The 20,270-nt window shown below is 51.5% G+C and overlaps 1 protein-coding gene across 2 annotated transcripts in view; it reads right to left on the reverse strand.

Annotated features, from left to right (window-relative positions):
* Positions 1–17,418, reverse strand: part of PLBD2 (phospholipase B domain containing 2) — a 22,468-nt gene extending 5,050 nt beyond the window's left edge. The window contains exons 1-6 of one of the 2 annotated variants that reach the window (XM_082699063.1): positions 17,060–17,418; positions 10,948–11,041; positions 7,943–8,101; positions 6,105–6,205; positions 5,671–5,885; positions 1,702–1,799 (exon numbers count right to left, since the gene is read on the reverse strand). In XM_082699063.1, coding sequence (XP_082555189.1) covers positions 1,702–1,799; positions 5,671–5,885; positions 6,105–6,205; positions 7,943–8,101; positions 10,948–11,041; positions 17,060–17,349 — 957 coding nt within the window. In that variant the 5' untranslated portion in view covers positions 17,350–17,418. Of the gene's footprint in view, positions 1–1,701; positions 1,800–5,670; positions 5,886–6,104; positions 6,206–7,942; positions 8,217–10,947; positions 11,042–17,059 lie in introns of both variants that reach the window. The other variant, XM_082699064.1, reaches the window with a different exon arrangement.
* Between the last annotated feature and the right edge of the window lie 2,852 nt (positions 17,419–20,270).

Below are 20,270 nucleotides of genomic sequence, written 5' to 3' on the forward strand. Positions count from 1 at the left end.
TGTCACAGCTGGTCAGTGGACGGGCCAAGATTCCATCAGCAAACTTCCAGCTCTTAAATCAATGTCCTCTCCTCTACGGCAGGATATTAGCACGCTTCCTCCTCTCTTATGCAAAGCCCTCAAACCAGCTAAAAGATAGCAAGAACCATAAATGTGATGTTAAAAGGAAGAATCTGGAAGGCAAGCCTCTTAACAGCAATACCCAGGTGAGAACACTTTCTTCCACTCCTTTCGGCCTGTACCTCCCTTGTCCCTCAACCAGCCACTCTCCGTCTCCAGAGCCACTGCCAGGATTCAGATCAATGTGGCCCAGAAAGCCCTGGAAGGCAGTTCCCCCTCCCAGGATGGGGGAGTTCTGAAACTGGGGCTGTACTTAGGGAGTCTGCAGACTTACAGGGGAAAACACCACCTCTTCCTTCCCACCGCTGCCAAACTGCATTCAGCATCTCCTTGCACCGTGAGCACCGGTGACCCGCCACCGTGACGTGAGTGGTACCTGAGACCGTCACCAACAGAAATCAGATGTGTTCCCACCATACGACAGGGTTGCACCCGTCTCAAAATATCACTTATGTGCCCCGTTCCTTCGAAATTAAGGTAGTTAGCACATCCGCTCCGAGAGCCTGTGATTTACTAAGTTCACAAAGCAGCGCATATATAATGTTAAATGTTATTTATATATAATATATATATATATATATAACATTATATATAATGTTAAAAGGTTATTTATGTAATATTTCGCCAAACACCTTTTAATATCACTGGTTTTCTTTATGATCCCATGTATTTTGGTGTCTGCATCTGAGAATGTTATTCTGAGAAGGGGTTCACAGCACCCCCAGATTCTGCCAAAGGGGTCTGTGGCTTAGCCACCGTTAAAGACCCCGGTGGGAGGTATGTTTCCTGCTGGGACCCCTCCCAGGTCACTGGGTGAGACCTTCTCAGCTGTTCTTCCCCAGACGGTCCCCTCCTTGCCCCAGCCAGACCGTAGCGAGGGGGTCCCCTCAGTTACCACCTGGTCCTCTCCCGCCTCCTTCCCCATTCCAGGGGACTAAGCCCCCCGCTGCTCTCAGAAGGCAGCAAGAAAAGGAAAGAGCCCCTTGTCGCCGAGCCGCAGGGAAACTGGCACCACCTGCTTGGAGGGTGTTTTTAGGGCAATGTTTTCCTCTCCTCCGCATGTTGCAATCTCAGGGCTCAGTGCCCCGGCGAGGGGTGCCAGGAACAGATTTCTAAACGAGCCTGGACCCCAGCCAGGAAAACCGATAAAAACAACACATTGTAAACAGCATTTATTCAGAAAACCTGGCCGGGTTAGAGGGAGCGGAGGCAGGATGAGAAACAGCAAGGGCACGGGGGGAGGGAGGGATGGCTTATGCTAAAGACCGCCAAACAAACTGGGTCACTGAGGTCAAGGTCAAAGATTTTGCAAAAGGGCCCCTCAAGTGCAGCAAAGGCTGAGGAGCTGGCTCAGAATGCTGAGTCCAGGGAGAATGCCAGATCTGGCAGCCCCGACCAACAGGGACTGGGAATCTGTTTGTAAGAATCAACCCGCCGCTCCCCAGTGGTCCAAGCACCAGAGCAGAAGAGGCCCAGCGCGGGATGGTGGAGGGGGCGGGCGCTGCATCTACCCACCTGCCCAGAGCTGCCCGGTGACCCAAAACCCCTGGGAGAGAAGGGTCACATGGGAGGGACACTCACCAGCCCGCTGCCCATGATGTAGAAGTCGTCACAGGAGAAGAGTGTGCCAGGGTAGGACGAGAAGACCACCTTGTTGCCCGGAGCCAGGGGAGAGTTCTCTGCGGGGGGGCGGCGGGGTGGGGGAGGAGAGTGAGCCCAGCAGGGGGTGGGGGTACAGGTCAGACAAACCCATCTGGGGATCCCCGCACCCCAACCCAAGAGCCAGAGGCTCCAGGTAGGAGAGCAGCTGGTCTTGGGGGAGCCTCCATCCGTTCTGATATTTTAGCAAACCAGGCCATGAGCCGCTGGTGGGAAGGGGGACCGGGGAATGGTGGCTTCCTGGGGTTTCCTTCCGGGGTGATGAAGGTATCCGGGAACAAGATACGGGCGATGGACACACACACTGCAGATATTCTAAATGCCACTGAATTGTTCGCTTTACGCCGTGTGAATTTCACCTCAATTAAATTATAATTTTTTTACTACCAGAAAATTTTTTAAAAAGTAATGCAGGTTTTTTGTTTGTTTTTCTCTTCTAGAATAGGCATAACTACCTAACGGGAAAGAAACCAGATGAGTCGCTACCTGAAGAATAACTACAAAGGGGCACTCTTTACTGAGCGGCGGTCACAGGACTGCATGTGTTTGTCCAGACTTCCCAATATAGACATCCTAAAGGTGTGTGTAAACCAGCCATCAGTAAAGTTAATACGGGCCCGGGGGTGGGGCTCAGCCCAGGATGTCATGTAGCACCTATCAGAATGAAAAAACTTGAAATGAAAAATGAAAAAAACAGAATGAAAAACTTGAAAAAGCTTGAAATGAATATAACACCCAGTGCTGGCAAATTTGGGGGAAAGTTGACACGCTCATAGACTCGTGGACAGGTGTAAACCAGACCAGCCACTTTGGGGGGCAATTTGGCTGTATGTATCCAGAGACTAAAATATTTAATTATACCCATCTTTTTTTTTTTTTTTTTTTAAAGTAGGCTCCACACCCAGCGCGGAGCCCAATGCTGGGCTTCAACTCACAACCCCAAGATAAGACCTGGGCTGAAATCAAGAGTTGGACACTTAACCAGCTGAGCCACCTAGGCACCACTAATTATCCCCATCTTCATATTTTTTTCTTTTAAGATTTTATTTGAGAGAGAGAGCAAGTGGGGGAAGGAGCAGCGGGAGAGGGACAAGCAGATGCTGTGCTCAGCGCAGAGCCTGACATGGGGCTCCGTCTCACAACCCTGAGGTCACAACTTGAGCCAAAATCAAGAATTGGATGCTTAAGCGACTGAGCCCCCCAAGCACCCCTACTTATGTCCATCTTTTAACCTAGGGTTCCCATTTGTCTTGCCACAGCCCCAACCAAAAACACCAAACACCCGGACATGGCCCAAATCCTCAGTCGAGAACTTGTTAAAGTTTAGTATCAGTGGTTAGAAGGTGGACTGAACATGGCAATATCCAAAATTCTCCAAGGCCGGCTGTTGAGCAAAGAGAGCAAGCTGCAAACCATCCATCTGTTACGGTCTTATTTAAAAAAAAAAAAAAAAAATACAGAAAGCGAACTGCTTAGGGCTGCAAAACTGCTGTATAGAACCATAAAAGTAGATACCCACCACTGTGCCTTTACCAAAATCCGTACAACCATACTATTCACAGTGAACCTGAATGTCAACTGTGATTTCCACTGAGAGTAACGTACTGACATTGACAGATAATTATAACAAGCGTACCACGCCAATGCAACACATAACAGGAGAAAGGAGCAGGGAGGTATACAGGAACTCTCTGTATTATCTACTTGATTTATCTGTAAACCTCTAGCTTTTCTAACAAATAGAGCCTATTAACTAAAAAAAAAAAAAAAAAAGGTTCATATATACACAATAGAAGTGCATCCTAAAAATCCAAAGTCTAGACAGATCCAAACCAAAATGGCAGCAAGTATTCCCTTAGGAAGGTCTAGAATTTGGAAGAAGGGTATCACAAGAGATATATTTCTTTATCTGCATTGCTGGAACTTGCATCAGCAAGAATACATTCACATATTACTAGCATAATAAAAATCAATGAAAACAAATGGGAAAATAAGGAACATTTCATTTAGAAGAAAAACAGAACCAGATATTCACAGAAATTATCTCCTGTGACTTACGGGGTGTTCAAGTGATTCTGATTGTATATGAATGTTTTAGTGCATTTTCCAATTTCCTATACCCTATGTGTATGACTTATGTAGGTTTTCGTTTCGTTGTTTATTTTCTTTTTTTTTTTAATTTATTTGACAGACAGAGGTCACAAGCAGGCAGAGAGGCAGGCAGAGAGAGAGGAGGAAGCAGGCTCCCTGCTGAGCAGAGAGCCCAATGCGGGGCTCGATCCCAGGACCCTGGGTTCATGACCTGAGCCGAAGGCAGAGGCTTAACCCACTGAGCCACCCAGGCGCCCCTTGTTTCGTTGTTTAAATAATCTCTACTCCCAACACAGAGCTCAAACTCACAACCCCGAGATCCAAGAGTTGCGTGCTCTGCGGACTGAGCCAGCCAGGCACTTCCTCACAAAGGTTCTCGTCGGAAGAGACTACAATGTTCATGGATCTAGAGCAATGAACCGGACAGATCTGTGGCTACAAACAACAACGTGAATAAAGTTCACAGCCACTGCGCTAGACAACAGAAGTCAGACACAAGCAAGCCCGTGCACGTAACATGCAAAGTCAGGCACGCCACATCTACGCTGTAAGAAGGCAGATGGAGATTACGCTGGGGATGGGGATACGTGCCTGGAAAGGGCCAGGAGAGCAGCTGCAGGGGGGCTGGGAACGTTCTATTTCTCAGTCTGGGTACACACACAGGCAGCAACACTTGCAGCCGTACTCGTGTGATGTGCACGCTTCTCTGTGTACATGTCAACGCAGAAATCTGCTTAAGTTCATGGACATGAGGTTGTTTCCCGACCATTACTGTAGTTGACATCCTGTACACCATCGCTGTGCAGAAGGCAAAATGGCTCCCTAGGGACAGATCTGAGCCAAGAACTGCTGGACCACGGGAGTGACAGATTTTGAATTTTATCAGATACCGACGGGGTTCTTCTCCAAGTGACAGCGCTAACCGGTACTGCCATCATTAGCAGGGGACTTGCCAACTTCTGGCAACAATGGATTTAATTTTAAGTTTCGCCAAGAAGGAGGTACTGCAAACATCTGGCAGTGGCTACCTCTGGGGTGGACACTGGGGCCCGGGATTGCAGGAGATCGCCACGCTGGGGTACTCGGGCCTTAGCTGCGAAGTTTTCACATTTGACAGGAAGGGTGTATTCATGTCTTCATGCATTGCTTGTGTAGCTGAGCATTTGCCCTGAGTGTCTGCTGCGAGTCCGCCCAAGCTTGCGTCCCTACTGTCCGCCATGAGACCCTGTGACTCCTCACATCAGATGCTGGGCTCTGTTTTCCCCTCCTCTCAAATCAGAGCTGGCCACTTGCCTTGCTTGGAGCAGCAGAGGGTTGTACCCATTTCAATCAGCCTTCAAGAGGCCTTCCACATTGCCCCGCTCAGATGTCACCTGAATAAGCCTCAGCTCACCCAGCTGCCCCTGCACCCAGCAGAGAGCCACTCCCAGACACGTGGAGGAGGCCAGCCTCAGTCGCCGACCGCAGAACCATCAGTGACTCAGCCAAGATCAGCCAGGCCTGGCCCAGCATAACAAAACTATCCCGCTGACCCACAGACACGTTGAGCAAAAATTAATGATTGTGTTTTAAGCTTCTGTTGTTTTAAATTTGGGGAGACTTGTTACGCAGCAGCAGGAAACTGATACGCCTTGTGATAAGGAACTAAAAGAAACCAAGATGTCAACAATAAGGTGGACGCCTAGAATGGTTCCATGGTGTGCACAGGACCAAGGCCCACAGGTCCCAGCAACCCCCACCCCCTGCACTGTGTGCCCCGCACGCACACTCACACACACGGACATACCCACATCCACCCACCTAGGGGGTCTTCCCGGAACTGGAACCAGTACTTCTTGATGATGCGCAGCATGTTCTGGTAGGAGCTCCAGGTGTTGTGGGCGATCAGAAGGTCTGTCTGGCCAGGCAGCAGCTTGATGAGGGCAGAGCAAGAGCCTGAGCCCATAATGTGCTTGGTCTTGGTCTTATTCAGAGCAGGCTCCAAGTCTCCCAGGTCCCCCGAGAGCTGCAACAAGCTGAGGAGGGCAGGATGCTAGAAGGTTACCACGCCGGCCTGCCGGCAGCCTGTTTCCATGCCCCGTTCACAGAGGAGAAAGCTGAGGCTCTGGAAGGCTAGGTGAGCGGTCCGAGGCTGGGCCAGGAGGAGGCAGAACCCATACGGGAACCCAGGTCTGTCTGACAATAAGGTGCATGGCCCTCTCCCCTACCCTGTCCGCTCCGGGAGTGGCACTTACAGGAACCCCAAGGGTTTGACGGTGAACCTCCCAGTTGGAAAGGTCATCCTGCCTTCATAGCTGTCCTCGAGACCCTTCAGCTGCAGGAGGGTCAGCCGCACCTAGGGGGAGGGGCACAGGTGGGGTGAGGCCTCTCCCCCTAGGGCTCACGCCTTCTCTTACAATGTGAGGGGCCCCGGTACACCCTCCAGGATCTAAACAGCCCTGATCCCCCCTCACCCAGCCCTCCATGCCAAGCACTCTCTTGCCATCGCTTAGCTAACTAGATGTTTCTGCCCTCTGCCAACCTAAATTACCCCCACTTAAGAGCCCAGCTGAAAGCCCCCTCCTCCAAAAAGCCTCCCCACCGACCCTGACCCACTGTCAACTGTTCCTTATTCTGAGCTCAGCTCCTGGCTGCGCTGCCACTCCGGGCATATGTCTCACTAGCTGACTCGTCCCATTGTCATTGTCACTATTCTCTAGCTAGGGAGATCGTCACGGGGTCCCCGAGCGGCCATGGTCGGCTCTGGGTACACACCAGGCACTTTGTTAGCATCTGAAGCAGGGACGGACAGATGGACAAAAGGGGAAGATACATGGACAGACAGTCAGACAGCACTGAGCGATGGATGCGCGGCTGCTAAGTTAGGTAGAAGGGAGGCAGGGACAGAGAAGCAATCATCCAGGCGGAGGGCAGGGTGAGCAGAATGACAGCTGTCCAGTCAGCTGCGGAGCCTGGATGCGCAGACAGGACAAGACAGATCCTTTCCTTCATCTATAAATATTCAACCAATCTTTACATGTAAAGCCCCTACTATGTGCTGGCCCTCGCGCTAGGCGCCTCGGATCCTGTGGTGAACAAAGCAAGACTGATCCCTGCCTTGTCCTCCCAGGGCTCGGGTCTCGCTGAAGACAGACTCTGAGTCCCTCACTACGGCGCCACAGGTAAGTGTGGGGACGGGACAGAGGTTGGCGGGGAGGACGTGCTCTGGGCAGAAGGGGCAGCAGGTCATCCGCCCCGAGGCAAGAGGAAACACATCTTGTTCAAGGAACCAGGAGGTCAGGGAGGCTGGACCACAGAGCAGGAGGTCAGCAGGAGATGAGCCTAGGGCTCGAGGGCGCAAAAGGGGTGCGGGCTTCGTCCCCAGGGAACCAGACGGGGTGCGGGCATCGTCCCCAGGGAACCAGACGGCCCCGGGCGGGGAGAGCGAGCGGCGGCGGTGGAGCTACAGATGGACAGACTGCCACCCGCACCCGCAGGTGCTCCGGTCGCCGGGAGGCAGGTGGGGAATGAATCAGACAGACAACAGGGCGAGTGAATGGGAAGAAGTGTAGTGGGCAGTGGGCAGACGGGTAGACGGTGGGCGGGAAGCTGGACAGGCAACCCAAGGGGGTCTGTCAATGGCTGGGGCAGTGGCTGGTGGGAGAACAGAGCTGGCCTACGGCGGGCAGCGGGTGGCGGGCGGGTGAGAGCGAGGGAGGAAGATGGATAAGCCTGTGGGTGGTGTGTGTGCGGACAGCCGAGCGCCGCGGATGGCTGCGTGGGAAGGAGGGGCGGACAGGGAGCGAGGGGGATGAATGGGAGGCTGATGGCTGGCTGGGTGGGTGGGTGGCTCGGAGGGAGGGACAGAGGGAGAAGAAGGAAGGGAGGGAAGACTGGATGGATGGACAGACAGATGGAGGGAGGACTGATGGATGGATGGCTAGACGGCTGAAGAGAGGGGAAGGCAGGGAGGGGGAAAGGGCTGGCGAGACAGGCAGCCGGCCAGCCGGGCCAGCAGCAGCCGCAGCCGCGGCAGGTGCCGAGAGCAGACCCCGAGAGCAGCCCCCCCGGCGGGCGTGGGGGCCGCACCCACCTGATGCCAGTAAGCGGACCCCGGGTTCAGCTCCATCTCCTCCTGCATCCACTCCAGGTTGGTCTCCAGGAAGCTCTTGAGCCTCTCGCAGTAACCAACTTCGTACTCGAAGGGGCCACAGTAATTCACCACCGTGTTCATCCAGTGCATGTAGATGAGCTGTGGGGCAGGCAAGGTGTGCGAGGGCAGGTGCAGGGGGGCCGGGCTGCCAGCCTTGCCAGGGACCCCGCTGATTCCCCACTCGGGCTCAGACTCCTCAACCTCAGCCAGGCCTCTGAGAACCACAGTGCCCGGGTGAGGCCCGCGCCTTTGCGCACGCGGGTTCTCTTCCCCCCGGGGCCCTTCTCACCCCTCCCACTCTTGTCCCATCAGGGCCCAGTGCTTCTGGATGCCCCCCTCTCTTGAGAGACTTTAGCATTCCAAGTCTGTTCTAGACCAGGCCTCCTCGGCTACCGGAGACCCCCAAGCTACAGATGTATTTGGTCAGTCAACGAAGTACGACTTTCGCACCCCTACCACGTCCTGTCCTAAGCCCCGAGGACACAACAGGGAACTGACAATGGACACGTGTGCAAGTGAATGCCGGACCGGTTCAGCCAGCCCTCAAGTGGCCTGATGTCACGTGAACAAGCCTGGGCTGGCCGCTGGCAGGTTCAAGACCATGTCGGCCCCATCGGCCCCATCACTCCCGTCACCCCGGCTGACAGAGAGCCAACCCCCATACGCATGAAGGAGACCATTCTAAGCCACTCAGCTGCCCCCTCACCAAACTGCCAGCTGACCGCAGAAGCACGGGTGAGCCCGGCTGAGGTCAGCCAGGCCTGGCCCGGAATCTCAAATGCACCCAGCTGGCATTCCAGCAGGGGGAGGGACGTCCCCTATATTGTGGCACTACAGGGAAGGGGTCCATGCCCAGAGCTCACAAGAATGGCACTCTGTATGAACAGACCTGTGCAAACCTCACGGCAGCTCTGGAAGGAAAGTGCTATCCCCACCATCCCTGCTTTATAGCTGAAGACATTGAGGCACGGGTAGGTGACTAACTTACCCAAGGTCCTCCAGGCAATGAATCAGAGTCAAGATCTGAACCCTGGAAATGTGCGAATTTGTAATTTCCCAAAGCACAGACCTCACGGGGCCAAGGCCACGCCCCTCACCACGCTGGAAATATTCCCAAGACACACAGGCCCGTGAGGGGATGGTGGCAGCACCCTGTACCCCAAGACTGATCGCTTAGGGACTCCCCTGCACACTGCCATCTCCCTGAAACACATCCAAATTCTCCTCTGCCCTAGAGGCCTCAAAGAGATGCCACCTCCTCCATGCAGCTTTCCAGTACTTCCAGAAGCATTTCCCAAATGCCTGTCCTCTATCAGGCTCTGGCCTGGTGCAGGGGTCACAGCTGGGGACAGGACACAATCACTACTCAGGAGAAGCTCCCAGGCCAGTGAGGCTGGGGGGGGGGGGGTAGGGGGCAGCCGAGCAAAATGCTTAGAAACAGAGACTCTGGTCAGACAGAGCTGGGTTTGAATGCTGGCCCCTCTGCTCACTGGCTGTGTGACCCTGGGTAAGTAATTTCAGCTCTCTGGGCCTCACTGGGCTGGTCACACCTCTCTCGGTAAGGCGGGGAGGCCAGTGTGAGGGCTGAGGCTCTCATGGGCCAGGCTCCTGGTACGTATGTCCGGGATTCCTCATAGCAGGGCCCCTGGGGCCTTGCCTCAGTTCCTGGCAGGCTAGGGGCCCCTCGAGAGACAGACTCCTGCTCATTCACTATACCCCAAGCAGCACCCGCCAGGCCCAGCGTCTGAGTAGCTCCACAGACATCAAGGTCCCAAGTGGACGTCCAGGTCCCTGCCAGCTGTCAGAATGAGAAGTGTGAGTTTCACCACAGGGTGTCCCCTGTGTGCAGTCATCTGTCACCTGCTCTTTCCCGCTCAGCAGCCAGCCTGTGGGAGGCGTCTGTACTGCCGATTCCTTCCCAAAGCTCCATCACATGGTGCTCGGCGGCCCTAGGGCATGTGCAGGTTCAAGGCCACCACTGCCAAATGACCTTTCCAAGTGGTTGTCACACCTCCACCCACACTGCGGGGGACTGGCTGTCACTGTGACAACTCACCCACTTCTGCTACGGGCCACCTTCTGAAATGGAGGTTCACACTTTTCTAAAACCCCAGATCGAGTACAGCAGAACGGTATGTTGCCTGAGGATTCAGCACACGTGATAAAACCAGTTTAACAAAAGTAAGAGAGTGGAAATAATCCAAGAGTCTGCCCACGGATGCGGGGATAAATGAAACGTGGTCCGTCATACAAGACAGTATTACGGGGCCACAAAAAGGAGCGAAGGACTGACACGGTCCAGAACGGGGATGAGGCTAGAAAACACGATGTTGAGGAAAAGAAGCCGGACACACAAGACCACCCACTCACATGAAATGTCAAGAATCAGCAAACCCGTGGAGACGGAAGGTAGGTTAATGGTTGCCGGGGGCTGGGGTGAGGGAGAGGGGAGGTATGGGTATGGAGTTTCTTTCTGGGGCGGTGAGAACGTTCTGGAATTGGGTATTGGAGATGGTTGGGCAACCCTGTGAATACACTAAAAACCACTGAATTGTGCATTTTCAAATAGTGAGTTTTATGGCATGTGAATTATATCTCAATATAAATGAATGAATGAATGAATGAATGAACAGACATTTAGGGGGATGGTGCCTCTGGGGGCAGGGGTTGGGAAGTGGGGCTCAGAGGGATGAGTAACATTGCACGTTTCAGTCCGTATGTTTCGCTACTGGGCTTCATGATTTCATATGCATCAAACAGTACCTAGCCTAAGTTTTTAGGGAATGCACGTGAGCTCTTGCTGCCCAACGACATGGAGGGCGGGAGCAGCCCTCCCACCCAACCCCACCACACACACCTCATCTCAGGACCCTTCCAAGCTTCCGGGGGTGCGTGCCGGGTGGGGTGGGAGGCGGGAGCCTCAGGCTCCCCGACCTGGCCCTTACCTCCTCAGACACGGCGGCCTCCACCACGCCTGCGGCGTAGGCCTGCAGGCTGTCATTGTAGCGGCCGTTCGTGCGCAGCTCCAGAAAGGCCCACCTAGACGGAGAGGGGAGAGAACACTGGTCAGCCCGGGGGGCACACGCACAGCCAGCCCTAGGCTGGGCACACGGCCATTTCCAGTGTTAAACCATAAAAGACGCAGTGAGGAACGGACATTTATGTGAATGGCCGTCTGTCTGTCTTTGTGCACATGTCAGTGGAAATCTCTCAAAGGGGAGATGCTTTGTCAAAGGGCACAGGTATTTTTAACTTTATAAGCACTGACAAACAGCCGCCGGCCCAGAGCTGTACTAATCCACATCCCAGCCTCCACCATCACACCAGTCGGGGTCAACCGAGGGCTTCCTCTGGGCCAGACGGCATTCTAGTCACTTCTTGTCCACGGACTCATTCAATCCTCGCGACAACCCCATGATCCTACCAGGCAGGCACTGCTGTTCCCCGCAGCACAGAAGAGGAGGCGATGAAGGTACCGGGCATCGCAACCGAGGAAGCCCACGCTGCTGCCCTCGTCCTATCCGGGGCCTCTGCCGTGTGGCCTTGCGGTCCCTTCTACCCACGTCCAAGTCCGTCCCCGCCCCACCAATCTGGGCTCAGTCATCTGGCTTGCTTTCGCCAATGGAGGGCAATGCCTGTGTGCCAGGTCGAAGACGACCCTTTGAGAAGCCTCCTTTGTTGCCACTTGCTCTGCTATGCCTCTGCCGCCTGCAGGAGAACACGCCCCGGCCGCCCGCTGCTCTCAGGGACATGAGAGAAACACGGAGCAGACCCACGGCATGAAGCAGAGCTGCCCTGCTGCCCCCCCGGATCCTTCAATAACCCTTGGTTATTTGCGAAGCCAGCAGGTTTGGCGGGTGGTTCGTTCCAAGGCACTGGTGCCCGACATGAGCGGATACATTTGCCGAAGCTTACAGAGCTGGCAAAGGACAGGGCTGGGGTTCAATTCCAGGCTCCTGCTCCTTCTGGGAAGTGGCACTTTCCAAACTCAGATGTGCAGCCATGTCACCTGAAGACCTGGTTTGGAGGCAGACTCGGATCAGGATCTGGGGCAGGGCCCGAGACACTGGATTTCTAACTAATGGCCGGGTGAGGCCAACACTACCAGCCCACTCCCACACCGGGCTGTGCGCTACCCCCCCACAACGTACCCGGTCCTGTCTGCCCACTCCGTTGCTTGAAATGATTCCTACCAATCTTTCTCATCTTTGCCAAGGCAACGGTGGAAAAACACAAACGCAATCGTGTTGTTTTAATTATAATCCTTTAATTACTTCAATTACATTTGTTTTAATTTTTAAAATTTAATTAATTAATTAATTTTGAAAGTAGGCTCCACACCCAGCGCGGACCTTAAACTCACAACCCTGAGAGTAAGACCTGAGCTGAGATCAAGAGTCAGACTCTTGCCCAACTGAGCTACCCAGGCGCCCCTACACTTGCTTTTGAATTTTTATGGGTCAATTATAGTTCTTTGGTTCAAGTGCCTGAGTCACTTTTCTCCATTGTGTTTATCTTTTCTTATTGATTCGTGAAGTTCTCTATGTACACATTAGCCCTTTGCTTGTCACTAATATTGAAAATATGTTTGTGTTTTAATTGATTTAATTGATTTTTTTGCTTTTGCTTTTACCCTATAGAGGTTTTGGGGGGGTTTTGTGCGGCCAATCCTATCCATCCTTTCCTTTATGGTTCTGGATTTCATTCTTGCTCCTAGGACACAAAACTATTCGCCCAGGTGGCTTCTGTAACTAGGAACAAACATTTGTTAAGGCAATTTCCACGAAAAAAACCAGGGGCACCAAGAAGAATCTCCAAACCAAGGCAGAGCCAGGATCTGCCAGGACAGTCTCATGGGCAGGCAGCCAACCACCCAAGAGCTCCAGGGCGAGAACGGCTGTGGCCGGGGAGGACTCTAGAGAGGAAAAGACGATCAAAACACGCTCACCTGATACTTTCATCAAGTAAGCCATTTTGAGAGCCTACCGGGTGCCAGACATGGAGGGCAGGGAGTGCCAGAGTGAATGGCATTCAGGCCTGGCCTTCCCAAGGCTAATGCAGGGGTGACGGGTGGCTGAGGGGAGGGGGGCTGGCATGTAAGCAGGTAATGACATAGCAGGGCAACTGCTGTGATGAGAAAGCGGTACCATGTGCTGACAAGATGTCAGAGACAACATTAAAAAAAAAAGAAGAAAAAAGGATCAGAGAAGGATAAATGGTAGACTCAGGACAACACTGTGTATGACAGCATTTTACACAAGCACGCATGCATACCTGTGCTTACACATAGTATGCACATTTAGGCCTATTTATGCATAGAAAGTTCTGGAAGAAAGAGCTAACAGTGGTTATATATGGGAGAACTTACCTCATACATCCTGTCTCACTTTTCTAAACTGCTGGGATTTTTTTTTTAACCACGAAAGGTTAATTATTTGTCTAACAATCACACCCACCCCCGGAATCTCCTTGTGTGCTGCCTTGTTCCAGAGGGCAACTGGGGGGGGGGGGGGGGGAGTGTGGATTCCATTTAGATGGGTTTTAGTGACTTTGCCCGAGTCCTCAGAAAACCTAGATAGATGGGTTTCCCCCATCTTTCCAGAACACTTTGAGTGGGGGACGTTCCCATATAAGAGGTTTTGTTCAAGCCACCAGACTTCAGTGCCAGAGCCCGAGGTTGATCTCGGAGGATGCCTCTGTTGCCTCGGCCCGAAGCCTAATCAAATGATTCCTCGCCACCTCACCACCCCCCATCCCCACCCCCGCAACTCTGCAGGGTTCTCACCATCCCCACCACAGAGATGAGGCAGGCGAAGATAGGAACCTAGATCAGTCTGAGAGTAAACCTAAAACTCTGCTCTATACTATACTTCCTGGCCCTTCCAGCCTCGACCTCCCCATCTGTAAAACAGGGAGGCTCGAACTAGGGCAAATGGCCTCTAGAGTCCCTCACTGCTGTGCCAACTGAAAACTTTGCAAAACTCCCCATCCCCAGTCAAAAGAAAACCACGAGAGTTTAGAAACGAGTGTTTCTAAAGTTAAATGTACCCATTAGACTGTTCTCTATGAAAGAACATGTCCTTTCTGCTCACTTGATTCTAAAATAGCTGATCTTTTAGAAGAGAAAATTTAACAGAGGTCAATAAATGCAGTTCTGTTTTGTTTTTAATGCACTTACTCAAAAAAAAATAAGAAGCTGGCAGCACTGATCTCTTTCTCCAATCTTTTTTCTTTTTCTGGAGAGTCTATGGACCACACTGGGATTTTATGTCACGGGGGCCTAATGCCTGATGACTCCTCTAAAGAGGCCACATTTGAGGAAAACCAGACCACCGCTGGGTGCTAGCAGGGCATCACACACCTCCCCTGGTCCCCACACCCTGCTTGGGGGGACAGTGCACCGTGGACACACTCGCCTACCTTAATCTGTGGCTACCAGTCCTTCTCACTCTTGACGGCATAGGTTCACCTTTTCTGACTTCCAAGAACAGCCGGATGGTATCTACCAACTTTACTGGACTGGGCTGCTGCTTCTTAGCTGGTGGATTTAAGCGGGTTCCCTGCTTCTTAATAGGGTAATTCCTTCTTACTGGCACTCACTTCCTGCCCCAGCTCCACGGTGACTCGTGATCTGTGTCAACCAGCTGGCTGGGGAGTCAGGCAGGGCTGAAGGGGTCCAGCCTCCCCAGAATCAAGGCTGGAACCAAACACGCAGGCCCTGCCTCCTGGGGCACCTCTGATGGCCAAGCACCAAATCCTCAACGTTTCAGGGTTCATGGGGAGTGTTGTCCAAGGTCAGATACACACAAATGAAAGAGGACAGACCACGGGGGGGAAGAGGACATAGAATTTATCCTGACAATCCCAGGATCCCCCGTGGCCAATTCTGGGGGACAGGAAGAGGAGAGATCCCCAATCCAGGTAAACAGAAGAGTCAAATCCCTGGCCCTCATCCTTTGAAAAATGAGACAATCACCCACAATTCAGAGGTTCTGCTGATCGGGAGCCAGGAAACCTCAGATGTCTTTCTTTCATCTTATCCCTAAGTTCTAAGAGGTCAATCTTAAGGGTCTCAGTTTCCCTGCTTCCAATATGAAAACTTCTTTTTTTTTTTTCCTTTAATATTTTATTTCTTTGGGAGAGAGTGAGAGAGCGAGCATGAGCAGAGGGGAGGGCCAGAGGGCGATGCAGACTCCCCACTGAGCAGGGAGCCCAATGTGATGCTTGATCCCCGGACTCTGGGATCATGACCTGAGCTGAAGGCAGACGTTTAACCCCCTGAGCCACCCCAAAATAGGGGTTTCTAATACCTTCTCTCTACAGCACAGCCCCCAGGGCTAAAGGGGCCAACTGGACAGAAAGGATGCTGGAAACGGGATGAGAGGGCGAGAAGTGTGGAAGAGACCTGGGCTCTCGCCTCGGGCCTCAGTGTCCCTAACTATAAAATGGGGGCAGAGGACACCTGCTCCTTTCTCTTTCACTCATTCCTTCCTTCAGTAAACAAACACAGGTGCTTTCTGTGCTCCCACTGAATTTCCCTTCAAGCCTCACTTTTAAGAGAGGAAACAGGTTCAGAGAGACAAAGTGATTTGTCCAAGGTCACACAGCAAGGGAGCTGGGCCACAAAGAGCTCTCCATCCAGCACAGTCATCAAGGAAGCCCTCTTTCCATAATTCAGAGCAACACAGCCCAGTAGGGATCTCCAGTAGGACAAGGTCCCCTCCCCAACATGGACCTCACCTCTGTGCCTCCTTCCTAGCTAGTGTGGAAGCAGAGATTTGTCATGCCCTCTTGGTTTTGCTAGGCAGGGCCAAAAAACACGTGTGAGTCAGCAGAGAATGGGTCACCAGATTTCAGAGCCACAGAGCCACAGAGCTCTAGCTCCCCCCACAGATAGTAACTAGCAGACTCTGTGGCCTCCTCTTCCCAGGAGCCTTCCCAGATTAGCCCCACCCACCTCCTACGTCTACCGCAAATCCCTTCTTCATAATCTTCCCTCTACCTGATACCCTCCCCAGTGCCACAAAGCATCAAAATGGGGATGTCCTCAGTGTCCTGTATTTCTCCAACACCTGCAGGAATTAATGCATGCCAGCAAAATGGATGGGTGGAAGAGGGGAATGCAGGGTACACTAAAATCCCCAGCATAGCCTTAATCCAGGGCCTGAGCGCGGCTGACAAGGCTTTAAGGTGGATTTTCCCCACTACCACTGACTCAGGTTACCCTTCTGGCACTGTCTCCCCTTCTGAATGAAGACCCATCTTGCTCAGCTCTGTGTCCCCAAGGCCAAGTACATCAGGTGAGTGAATAAATGAATGGTACAGGGCCTGAGAAGGGTACCACCCAACCTCCCTGCCAGAGCATACCCTCAAAATGTGAGCCCCAGACAAGGAAGCTCACACAGGCAGCGGGGGTTAGAACAACAGCTAATCATGACTACCAAGGACGGAGCACTTGGCTGCTACTATCTCGGAAAGCAACTTTCGCCTGCGCCAGGGGGGAGGAGAGAAAGAAGGAGCAGAGCCCCAGCAAAAATACTATCTGGGTCTACAAGAATTTAAGGATCCTGGGTTTTCACACTGGCCTAGAATCCAGGCGAGTCTTGCTGCCCTCGTTCTGGAACAGAGGCAAGAGGAAGGCACCCACGGGGTATAAGCCACCGTCAAGGAAGTGAGAGTTTCTCCCTTGAAGAGCTATCACAAGCCTTCTGGCCCAGAGGCGGGGTAGGGATGGCGGGGGTGGGGGGGGGGGCGGTGCTCCGCGGACCTGATCCAGACGGAGGCACTGGGGCCTGGGTGGCAGGGATCTAGTCTCTAGTGTAGCCGAGGTACTGTCACCCTTAGCTGAAGGCGAGGGGCTGATCCCCACGAGCTGAGGGATACTGCATTAGCCCCGACCCAACCAGGGACCTGGTCCAGGTGACTGTGCTGCAACCTAAGAGGCGGGGAAACTGACCCCCAGGGAGCCAGGAGCACTGCCCTAGGGGCAGGCGAGGCCCCGCGCCCGTGCAACCCCCAACCCCAGCCGGTCCCGCGCGAGGTCAGGCCAACCCTTACCCGGTCTCGCGGATGGCGTTGGTGAGGTTGGCCCAGGCCACGGCATCCGGGTGGCGGCCATCCACCAGTTGGAGCTGGCCGGTCTCGGCGTCCAGGAGCACCGAGCGGCTGCGGGAGTCGGGAGGGACCGGCCCCTTGGGCCCCCACTGGCGTCCCGAGATCGGGATCGCACCCGTCAGGCCGCTCAGGAACAGCCCGACCAGCAGGGCCAGCACCAGGGCCAGCGCCAGGGCCCGCGTCAGCGCCCGGGCCAGCCGGCCGCCGGGGGAGCCGTACATCGGGGCCACCATGACGGCGCGGAGCGGGGCGCCGCAGCCCGGCTCACGTGACTTGACTCCGCTGTGGAGGGCGGGGCCAGAACTGACCGGGGAGCGGGCGAGGAGAGGCGGAGGGCGGGGCTTGAAGGAGCCCTTCCGGGGTGGGAGGGGCCTATCTTAAAGGGCCCCCCACGTCTCCGTCAGCGTCCGCAAACTCTGCTTAACAGGCTTTACCCCCAGCTGTTTATTTTTCAAATTGTCAAACTTTGAGAAAAGTTGCAGCCGTGGTAAATACCCGTGTGCCTTCCATGAATTGCTAATACTTTGCTGCATTTACTTAATTGCTCCAGGATCCACTCTTCACAACATACACAAATAGAAACTCCTGAATGATGGGCCTCTAAATGTAAAAAACAGAAGTGCATATGCAGAAGAAAATACGGGAGAATTCCTCCACAACTTGTATGTGAAAAAATACATACATGTCTAACTACATACATACATACATACATTTAAGTCTATCTATGGCTTAAAATTCAGATGTAATAAAAGATTTATACAATTGACTATATAAAGTCTTCTGTAACTTTTACATGCGGAAAACACCATAAGCAAAGTCAAAATATAACTGACAAACCAGAAGAAAATATTTACAACATATATTGTAGATAAAAGGCCAATATCATTAATATATGAAGAATTCTTTAAATTTGAGGGGGGAATGTGAAAATCAGATAGAAAAATGGACAAAAAATATGAACAGACAGTTCATGAAAAAATGCTCGAAAAATGATCCTTAAACTTAGGGAAAATGCTCACTTCGTTGACCATAAGAGAAACGCAAATTATAGCTACATTGAGAATGAAATTCCATAGAAATACACACCAGAAGTTTTGAGTGTGTGTGAAACTGGGGAGATTGGAATGAGGTCTGTAATTTAGTTAAAAGTGAGGTGTTAATGTCAATATCCTGATTGTGGTCATTATATTTTGATTACGTGGGATGTTATCTTAGGGAGAAGCTGGATAGACTGCACAGAAAGTGTACTACTTTTCAAAAAACTTAAAAGAAATGATTTCTCACCCGTCAGATTAGAAAAAATTAAGAAGCTTGACAACATACTCTCTTGATGACCCTGGGGAAATGGACATAGGTACATGGCTGGTAGGGATACTAAATGGAGGGGAAATAGATAGTGTCTTTTAAAAAACTTCACATGCATTTACCTTCTGATCTAGCAATCCCACCTAAACATTTACACATAACATTGTTCACCACAGCACTGTTTGTAATTTTGAAATACTGAAAACACCAAAATGCCCATATGTAGGAAATTCATTGAGGAAGTGATCAACCCCACAATGGAGTACTATACAGCTGTAGAAAGGAAGGAAGGAAGGAAGGAAGGAAGGAAGGAAGGAAGGAAGGAAGGAAAAGGAAGTTTTCTATAAACTGGATTGGAGTGATTACTAAGACATAGTGTTCATTGAAAAAAGCAAAGTGCGAAAAAGTATATATAGTACACTTTATTTTGTGTAACAAATGAAAGGAAGATACAATGTACTTAAATCTTCTAATTTTTTTCAAAGGAAGCACAGGCTGGATAAAGCCAAAACTAATGAAATTAGTTCCCCCAAGGAGGTGGGTGAGAATGTCCTGGGAGGGTTAGGAGAGAGAATGACATGTCTATAAGGATATCTTTTTGTAGTTTCCTTTTTTAAAATTTCAGTATCATTAACCTACAGTGTTCTCTTTTGGTACAGTTTTGACTTTTAGAAATGTGTTGATATTTTGCATAGTTAAAAAAATTCAAATCAACACTTTGGGGAAATTCATAAAAACTTGACTGATTTCAAATAAATCACAGACACACACTGAATGAATCTTAAACTCTGTGTCGTAAGTTTGTTTTTCCAAAGTGGTATTCTGAAACTGTTCTCTGTGTAGTGTGGGATTCAGCAAATGAATAAATCTAATGCTGATTTGGGATCCAGGTTTGTTCCTCAGATAAATACAGATATTGGAGAGCTAGAAGCCTTGGAAGGTTATTGTGGCAGTGGGCTGTATTGGAAATATCAGGGTGAACTCGTGGTTTTTCAGATTTAAACAGAGAAATCTACATACACAGTCCCTTGCTCTGTCCAATTAAGAAGCCACAGGGGTAGTGACACCCCCATGATAAGGAGCACACCTCTGCCCAAATCCACCAAAAGGTGTTGGGACTCCACAGAGAAAAAGTTAACTTCAGAGCTGACCCAGGGAGAATATAAGATCAGCCTGGAATGTCTGGTGCCCAAAACCATGGAGCTACTCAAAGAAGGTTGGAGTAATGTCCAAAGGGCAGGAGCCCGCTTGCCGAGGCTCCCATTGGTTAAAACCAGGACAATTGGAACATAATAACAGGGATGGAATTAAATAAAATCCATGAGGCTGAACTAAGAACACTGGCACCTTGACCTTGGTCTTCCCAGCCTTCTGAAACTGCGAGTAACAAATGTGTATTGGATAAGCCGTAAGCCATGACATTGCAGCCGAAGTTGACTAATACACTGAGTCACGTGGTAGTTCTATACGTAGCATTTTGAGGAATCGCCAACCCGTTCTCCAGAGCAGCGGAACTGCTGTACATTCTCACTACTGCTGGAGCATTCCATTTTCTCCACGTCCTCTCCAACACTTGCTATTATCTGTCTTTAGAAGCCATAGCCACCCTTCAGGGTGTGAAGAAGTATCTGAGAGTGTTGACTCCCATTTCCTTAATGACGAGTGATATGCTTCTAGGCCCTTTGTATGTCTATTCCAAGAAATGTTCACCTGATCCCTTGACTAGATCTCAATGCATTATTTGCCTTTTCATTATTGAACTGTAGGAGGTTTTTGTACGGGTGCTAAACCCAAGTCCTTTATCAGATAGAAGATTTGCAAAACTTTTTCCGCAGGGGAGTGTGGAGCA

Source organism: Mustela nivalis (assembly GCF_964662115.1).
Source record: "Mustela nivalis genome assembly, chromosome: 14".
In the NCBI taxonomy this organism is placed as follows: domain Eukaryota; kingdom Metazoa; phylum Chordata; class Mammalia; order Carnivora; family Mustelidae; genus Mustela; species Mustela nivalis.